Source organism: Vicugna pacos, chromosome 1 (genome assembly GCF_048564905.1).
Source record: "Vicugna pacos chromosome 1, VicPac4, whole genome shotgun sequence".
NCBI lineage: Eukaryota > Metazoa > Chordata > Mammalia > Artiodactyla > Camelidae > Vicugna > Vicugna pacos.
The window spans coordinates 67,474,061-67,483,235 of record NC_132987.1 but is presented as its reverse complement, the minus strand read 5'-3'; the positions used below and the strand labels follow the sequence as shown (position 1 = coordinate 67,483,235).

Sequence of the window (9,175 nt, the reverse complement as noted above, 5' to 3'; positions counted from 1 at the left end):
CTATTTGGGAGAAGAGCCTAGGATGCACCATAGGGGAGTGGAGAGGTGAGAAGGAAGAAGCTACTACTAGATGCATCATCAGAAGTTGCCACCATGGGCAGTGGAGCTTAGTCCCTCTGGAGGTTGCAGGGAACCAGGGCCAAACATGAGCCTCAGAGGTTTGGGGCAAGAGAGCTGGCGTATTTATCCACTAATTTCCATTTGTCATTGGCTGAGGGCTGTGTCCAGGGCCATTCAATCCTCAGCACTGTTGTTCTGATCTGGGCCTCAGGCATTGTTGCCAGTGTGATGCTGGCATTTGGAAGCAGCTGGTCAACTCTGGATGGTGACTGCTGATGTGATGTAGGTGAGCCACTGGCAACTTCTGCTATAGTGGTCAATTTTAAAATTTATTTAAAGGTATTAACTACTTTACTAGTTAACTGTGTTTAATTTTCAATAAAGACTTCTTTATGTTAGGGAGCATTGGGAAGGCACACCAGCCTCTGTCACCCTCAAAGATAACTTCACTTTATTGCTTGGGACCATGAAATGCCACTGCCAGAAACCCAGCAGCTGTCCCAGGCTTGCCCTCAACTCTGGTTTCCTGCACCCCTTACATCCAGTCCACTAACAGATTCTTTCAGGTCTACTCCAAAGCTTTCAGGGATTTGTCCACTCTGTCCCTGCTATCACCTCATTAGTCCAGGACTATTGCAATGGCCTGCTGCTGGGTTCCTCATATCCACTCCTCTTTCAGTTCCTTAAACCCACAAGCCTTTTTCTTAGAATGTTCCTTTTCCCTACCCCACCCCGGCTTCCAATGACTGGCTCCTTCCTGTGCTTTAGGTCTGGCTAAATGTCATGTGGAAGGTCATTGAAGACCTTCCTCTCTAAAGACCAATCTCTCCATCCCACCTGTCATTCCAATCTCAGTTCCTATTTGTTTTTTGCATATTTCATAATTTGTAATTATTTTGTTTGTGTATTTTATCTGTCTCCCTGTTTCGAATGCAAGTTCTGTAAGAACAAGGACCATGTCTATCTCCTTGACCACCATATGCCCATAGGAGTGCCAGATTTAGCAAATAAGAATACAGGCTTTTCAGTTAAATTTGAATTTCAGATAAACCATAAGTAATTTTTTAGTATAAGTATGTCCAAATATTGCACAGAACATACTAAAAATTATTCGTGATTTATCTGAAATTCAAATGTAACTGGGCATCTTGTATTTTAAATGGCAACCTTAGTGCCTAGACCTTAATATAGCTGACTCTTATTACAGATTATTAGATAAAAACTTATTAGCAGCATAACAAAATTGCTGCCATGGCAACAAATGGGGGAAATGTGCTAAAACTACAGAACTAAAGTAGTGACAGACACCACTTCCTATTCCTTTCTGTGCTGATTTGCCTGTCCTCTCACTGCAGGAGAACCTAACCACCTGGTCCAGGCTCCTGGATGCCCTTTCCTGGCCACCCCTCGTCAGCCTTGTCAAGACCTGATTATAACCAATTGCCACTTTCACAACAACCAGCAAGTATTTATTGAGTTATTAAGCTGGTAGAACCTTCCAAATACATTTCTATAAATGTTTGATTTATTTGACTTTGAAAAAGTGAGTCCTCATTTTAACCAACCCCCTCCCCCAATACTGCCTCAGGGTGTGTGTGAGATTTTTAAAGGAAATCACACAAATCTATTCTCAATGATGGTATCAGTGCTCCAGTCTCAGTCAGGTCCTGCAGGGTTCCTGGAGTCTGGGGTGAAGTGGCTCTTGAGAGGTTCCCAGCACTTGTAGTAGTTCTCATCCAAACAGTTAGAGGTCTTCAGCCCCCACTTGGTGACAGCCATACTTAGAGAAGACTCAAACATAAATGCCTATAGGAAATGAGGATGGGACAAGAAAGAAGTGAGATGGATATTAAAACACATTTGATTAGATGTCAAGAGAGAAGACATGGGTAGGTAGAATCTTTGAATAATAAATCATGTGTGCTAGCATGGTGAGAAAACTCCAGCCTTGGGTTCTGGCTTTGGTCTTACTACTTGTAAGTGGGTGATAGCTTGTGCAAGACCCTTAACTTCTCTGAGCCCCAGGTTTCATTCTATGAAATAGAACCTGGCATGTAAGCATTGCGTTGTCCCTGTAGCATCATGGAACTAAATTTGCCGAATCCAAGGGCAAAGGTGGGAAAGTCCTAGGAACATTCTTTTCAGGGGCTATCACTGTGGTTATGTCCTTGTGAGGGTGAACACACCTCCCATTTTGCAGAAGAGGAAACTCAAGTTCAGAGCTGGGAAATGACTGTTCAAGGTGACAGTAGTGAGAAGTCACAGAGGTGGGATTTGAACTTTCCTTTTTCAGAACTCTAACCAAGAGATGGGCTGGGAGAAGGGAAAGGAGGGCTGGAGGAGAGTGAAGGAGGAGGAGGAGGAGGAGGGAAGGAGGGAGCTGGAAAAGCTGTAGCACTTTTAAAAGCCCTATCCCAGAAGGGTCTGAATGGCAGGTGTCCCACTGTGTTCAGGTGGGTTTTGTCTGCAACAGAAAGAACATGCATCCTAGACACTCTAGCTTCACCTGCTAATTTTCCTACCCTCTGTGGCTTAAAAAAAATAGCCTACAATTCTTATATGCTCACATTGTTGGAAATTTTAAAAACATAGATGGATGAAAGGAAGATAAAAATTCTCTTGACAACCCAGAGAACCCACATTAATGTTTGGTATCTAATATACATTAACTTCTTTTTACCTAGAACAATGGAGATGATTGTCCCTGCCTGAATTCCCATGACAGGCTTAATGTGAGGACCAGATGAGATCATATGGAGGTGCTGTGCACGTTATAAAGCACTGTTCACATACAAAGGTCATTATTATGGCAGTAATTATTGTTATCTCTTCACTGACTGCTTCTTAGGAGCCTTGCTGTCTGACTGGAGTAACAAAAGCCCATCCCAGCTGAGCTATGAAGACAGTATTGTAAAGTTAATCTTTTCCAAAGTAGTATAAGGATAAGGAGTATGGATGAGTCCAGATCCAAATTATGTGATGGGAATTGGTGAGGGAGGTCCGAAGTTAGGCCTGGGTAAAGTGTTGGACCCTCCCTTACCATGTAGTCTGGGCTCCCCTACATAGGAGAGATCCTTCTCACTAGTGCTCCAAGCCCTAGACATTTCCCAAAGTCTTGCCCCTCATAAAATCAGCTGTGCCCTGTGCCTCACTGTTGCAGAGCACTGCTCCCTGATAACACTATCCAAAGCCAATTTGGGCACCAAAGGTTACTAAGTGGTAGCTAAGGGGTAGCCTGTGTACCTCCAGGAACTTTCGGAGGTAAAAGTTTAAGATTGTCAGTATCTCATGGAGCTCTGTCACAGAGATGAAGGGGTTCTACAGAAACTCTGCAGAGGTCCTTGCAAAGAGATACGGAGCCGAGGTCCAGCAGACAGGACTCGCTGAACCCTCCCCCTGCAGATCAGCTCTGTCAACTCTGGTCCTCGAGCTAGAACTGAAAGGAAACTGCATTGGGCAGAGGGACAATTAAGTTCTCTCCTTCCGTAGTTTGCAAGCTGGGCATGGAGTCAGGCAGGTCTGTGCTATTGATTTTAAAGTCAGGTAGCATTGAAAGCATTTGTTTAAAAATGTAAAGCAAATTTGCATATGATTTAACATAAAATTACTCTTTGTGGTTCATAAACTCTATGTCCAAGAATGCAAAAATAAAATGAAGTCAAGTACCACAGCCAACTGCAAGTGTGTTCAGCCTCAGTGTTTACAGTGACACCGGAGGAATACAAAACAGGTTTTAAATCCCATCAATTTCATCCCATGCCAAAGGAGAGCAAAATAAAACGAGAAAACAGCGGAGAACTGCTACTCACAGGCTCTGACTATAGCAATGCAAAGACTTCCTGACCCTCCTGGGCTTGAGAAACTAGTAAAGGTGACATTCTTCATCCCCTGCTACTGTGGTTTTAGAGGATTACTTCAAAAAGCAGGAGATGACTCCAAGACACAACCTATATACAGATGGCTGCATACAGATAAAGGAAGACTCCTCATATAGTATTAATAATAGTCCCCCTTACATTTGAAGAATGCTTGATAGTCTGCAGGGTTAAATCACAGCCACCTGCTGGGTTGGATACCCTACCTATTCTACAAATGGAGAAAATCAAGCGCAGAGAAGTTAAGTGACTTGTTCAAGGTCACAGAGGAACTAAAAGCTAGAATTTGAACTCATGTCTGACTCTAAGTGCAAAGCCCTGTTTACTGTAGTGTACACACTGGGGTGTGTGCCTACACACATGGGAACATACACACAGACACACTCCTCTCCTGACTCCTCCTCTGTGACTTTGGAGAAATAAAAACTGCCACTCCTCTCAACAAGTTTGGGGATCCCAGAGGCCACCAGAGCCTCACATCTAACTTGCTTACCATGGTGCCATCCGCAACCCTCTCAGGTGCCAGCTTGGCTCTGCTGGCCTTCTCAAAGCAGTCGGCATCAGGTCCATGGGGGGTCATTGGGCTGTGCAGGCTGCCTCCCCCTGGCAGGAACCCACCTTCCTTTGCCTCATAGTGACCTTTGATGAGTCCCATGAATTCACTCATGCAGTTCCCTGGGAAGGTTGAAACAGTATTATTTTTGTTATCCAAGGCAAGGCTCATAAAACACCAAGACCTCTCAAATATTATTTCTGCAGAATGTCAGGAAGATAGGAGAATCTGATAAATGTTATACAATTAATGAAGAATATGGATAGACAGAAAAACATCCACAAAACAGTCTTTAGTGTGGAATTCTTGGTAGGCAAAGCTCTACTCCGTGACCATTGGATTATCATTATCAGAGATCTTTTTTAAAATTGAAGTATAGTTACAGTGTGTCAACTTCTAGTGTACAGCATAATGTTTCAATCATACATATACACATATATATTTATTTTCATATTCTTTTTCATTATAAGTTACTACAAGATATTGAATATAGTTCCCTGTGCTATATAGAAGTTTATTTTTTAATCTATTTTATATATAGTAGTTAATATTTGCAAATCTCAAACTCGTAATTTATCCCTTCCCACCCCGATTCCCCCTGGCAACCATAAATTTGTTTTCTATGTCTGTGAGTCTATCAGAAATCTTAAGTTCTACTGCCTAGAAAACTGAGGTGTGTGTATGTATGTGTGTGTGTGTTGATGGAAAGGTGATTTAAGGGAAAGAACCCTGGGCTTGGTGTCCATTATCATGTAATAATCTGTATGAAAAAAATCTTATTCTCTGTAAAAACTAATCCATAAATGCTACATATTCTAACAAATGTTATTTTCTATATCCGAAGCTAATATCACCTGATTCTTTCATTCTCCAAAATGCTTCTTAGATTTATTTTTTTTCTTTGTATTTTCATTGACATTCTCTTCTTAGAACCTGAAAATCTTAAAATTGGAAGGCATCCCTACTTCTACTCAATACGGAAGCATTTTGTATATCATTCCTGACAGTTTACCTCCTGGGCTCTGTCTGCATGCTTCCTGCGAACGGAAGCTCCTTACTCAACAGAGCCAACTATCATATTACTGAAAGTTCTCTCATGTTAAATGGAAATTTGCTTTTATATAAGTTAAGTATGTTCGTCCTAGTTGTGCTTTCTGGAGTCAACAAAATTTGACAAAAATCACCATGTTCCCACTCTTTCAATCTTACGTTTCTATAGGAACAAAGCCCTTTATTTAGAGCAAGCATTAAATTATAACACCTGAGCAAACTTAAGTGCTTTTCCATCCATCTGCTCATATATCCATCCATCCATTCATCTGTCCGTTCCCCACCCTATCCATCTGCCTATCCATCCAGCCAGCCAGCATATAATTGGACACTGTGCTAAGTACTGTTATGGAGATGAGTATGAAGTAGCCTCTGCAAAGTTACTTGTAGTGTGTCTCCTGAGAGTACAAACTGTGGACAGGGTAGAGAGATGTGGCATTGGCAACCCTTGCAAAGCCAAACGTTAGACATGATAAATGCCCCTCCTCTCTTCCTTACAGGTGAAGTACAGCCAAGTGCCAAAATACTTGTGTAAAGGGCTAAGGAGCCATACCCACCCTGCCCAGAAAATAATATGCAGCTGCAGGCCCCTGCTGAAAAGGTAAAACCCAGATCACAACTCTGCTTGTTTCTCCATGAAGCAGAAATAGAGGAAAAGAAGCAACTGTAAGCATAAAGTATCTTTATTTAAAAGCAGTTCTGCTCCTGACAAATATGCTGTCACACTCCTTGATTCTAGTATGTATTCTCAGGGTCACCTTCATGGCTTAATTTTAAGAAGAGAGCAAGAGAGAATTCAGCTTTGATCTGAATATGAATTTAGGTAGCAATGAGTTGGTGATGACATTTCTACATCATTTTCTATATTTCAAAGGAGAGTGGGAGAGTAGACATTGCCTTTTTGATTAATGCTGAATCCAGCTGACTAAGGTGCATTAAGATGATTGGAGGCAATATTTCTACAGAAATAAGTCTCCACTCCTATAAAGTCACATCAAAGTAGCAAAGGTTTTGATTATTGCTAAAGCATTATTTTTAATATCTCTGGTAAAAATAATTTCTAACTTGGGGTTCTGTGGTTTTTCCAGCTAACTCAGGGCAGCCATACTTTTCTGAGATCTACATCTTCTGGTCAAACTTATTTGAGTCTTTTGAAAAATTATAAGAAGCATATCATGAGGCCATTTGTTTTAGGCAGTTTGAACTACAAACTAAAATTAAGGAGTGGGTTGAGAGCTAGAGCACAGCAGCAAACCTGGGTGGGGAGACAAGCCCCAGGCCAGCATTTTTCAACATGTGTTTGTAGACCTGCATCAGAATCCCCTGACTTGCTAGTTCAGAATGCAGATCTGAGGTTCCACCTCAACACCAACTAATTAAACTCTCTGAGAGTGGACTCTGGAGAAAAACTTTTTATTAAAAAAGGCATTCTAAGTGATTTTCATATTCCTTAATGTTCTCAAAGTGTGGGTCCTGAAATAGTTGCATCAGTATCACATGGGAAGTTGTTACAAATGCAAATTCTCAGGCCCTACCCTGGACCTCCCCAAGCAGAAATTTTGAGGGTGGGGCCCAGGAATCTGAGTTTTAACAAGCCCTCTAGGTGGCACTGACACACGCTAAAATTTGAAAACCACTATCTCAGGCACATAGAGCACCCTCAATATAAGAATTATGTGAGATAGTGAAGTATCAAGGACTTGCATGTGAGGTACAGGCTATAAGCCAGAGCAACTGTCTCGCTTTGATCACAAGTCCTCTAGGGAACTACCTTCCAGGAGAATAGTTAGGACATGTGATGGGTTTGACACACTTCAGAAAGGACACAGTTTATTACATCTCTATTCACAAAGTATCTGATATCTTTGAAGTGTTACCCAGTTGCATCCTTTTCTCCACCATAATGGTTTCACCTGAAAAAGGTGATGCTGGAATTTGACTATGAAGTGACCTTTCATTCTGAGGGCCTTTGTTCTCCACTCGCTCCAGATGCCTAATTTATTCATTTAGTCACTGTTGTATCCTGTTAGGCCCTCACACCTGGGTACACATAGCGAGGTGTGTCCTAAGAGACGGGGTGCTGAGGTTGACTAAAGAAAGGGGTTTGTTTTTTAGAATGTTCCAGCTGAAATACACCTTGGAGCTGTTCCAGAACTCTATGTACAAAAACGCAGTCTCCAGCAAGTAGAATTGTGCATTGACATTTAGGTTGGATTTACAGCCAGCTACTGCACAATTAAAAAGGCTAGCCTCATTAAGTACAGCCATGAGGTACCTTATTCACTCTTGATGACGCATTCACTTATTATAGAATATTTATTAGATGCATATCATGCACTGGGTACTGTGCTAGGCACATCTGTTAGTGTTCATAACTGTCTGCTCCGGCATCAGAATGCCTTCAGTTAAACCTGACTCCATCGGTTGCCTTGAGCAAGTTATTTAATCCTTCCCAGCTGTTTCATCTTTTGGAAAAAAGGGGATAATGATACTACCTATCTCTTGCAACTGTTACGAGGATTCAATGGGTTAATGCTTTTCAAGAACTTAGAGCCATAAGAAAAGGTCAATAATTGTTAGCTGTAAGTAATAATAATATTAATAAAATAAAAATAATAGATTTGGTAAGTTCTCAGCTAGGCAACAACTGCTCTGCAGAAACTGCTTCCAGAATAGGACCCATCCCCTTGTGTGGACTGCAGTCTGCCTTACCCTACTTTTACCCAAAATAATGGGAGGAGGCACATTTTACTGGCTCTTGAACCAGACTTAGATAATGAACTTTCTCAAAACAACAAAATAACCAACACCATCCCATGGTTCCTCCCCTCCTTACATCTGAAATGCAAAGAAACATCTTGCTTCCTACTTTACCCACTTTTCTGCCTCTCTTCAGGGCCAGAGGAGCTGGTCTGTAGGCACTGCAGTGTTTCCTTCTCAGAGTCAACATGCCCCTGCCACCCCCACAGAGGTTGTGGTGTTTAAGCAGCTCAAAGTCTGGGGAGCAGCACTAGGCCTCAGGGGGCAGGGTTCTGAACCTCAGCCAGGGCAGGGCGTCCAGAAACACTTCTGGCAGTGTTCCCCATGGGTCATGCTTACCACTTTGCTGACCCTTTGGTTTCCAAGTGGAACTTGGTAAAAGAAAGACTTACTGTGGTAATAAGGAGGCCTGAAGGTCTTATCAGCAACCCCCCATCGTGGTGGGAAGATGACAAAATCAGCGATGGCCACTCCCGGGCGGACAGACTTGGCAGTCAGCACTGTGAAAATGGATGGGTCCTGTGAAGGAAAGCACAAGGAGAGTCGAAGACACGATGAAAGGGAGGTGACCGAACAACGACACACACCACCCACACATGAAGGGGTTTTCGTGTGACACTAATTTCTGATCAAACCACACAGGCCAAGCTAAGACGTCTGGGCTTGTCACTGAGGTGCATGATCACACATCTGACTCTCCCCTCTGGCTGTTCTTGAAGCAAAATGAATTAACACCAGCCGAGGGGATTCTGAGCAGCTTTTTCACCCTGCTGAGCCCCCATTTCATGAAAATACTAGCCTGTGGGTCTGAGAACCAGCAGTGCCTGCCTCCCAGCCTCAGGTCAGAGTGACCAGAGCTGTGCTGTGCTGTAGAGAG

The 9,175-nt window shown here is 42.6% G+C and overlaps 1 protein-coding gene across 2 annotated transcripts in view; it reads right to left on the bottom strand.

Moving 5' to 3' along the window:
- Positions 1–1,510: 1,510 nt before the first annotated feature.
- HGD (homogentisate 1,2-dioxygenase) overlaps positions 1,511–9,175 on the bottom strand; it is a 42,530-nt gene continuing 34,865 nt past the window's right edge. For both annotated transcript variants that reach the window (XM_006210341.3, XM_072964317.1), the window contains 3 exons: positions 8,691–8,817; positions 4,429–4,610; positions 1,511–1,866 (listed from right to left, as the gene is read on the bottom strand). In XM_006210341.3, the coding sequence (XP_006210403.1) occupies positions 1,717–1,866; positions 4,429–4,610; positions 8,691–8,817 (459 nt within the window). In that variant the 3' untranslated portion in view covers positions 1,511–1,716. The remainder of the gene's footprint in view (positions 1,867–4,428; positions 4,611–8,690; positions 8,818–9,175) is intronic.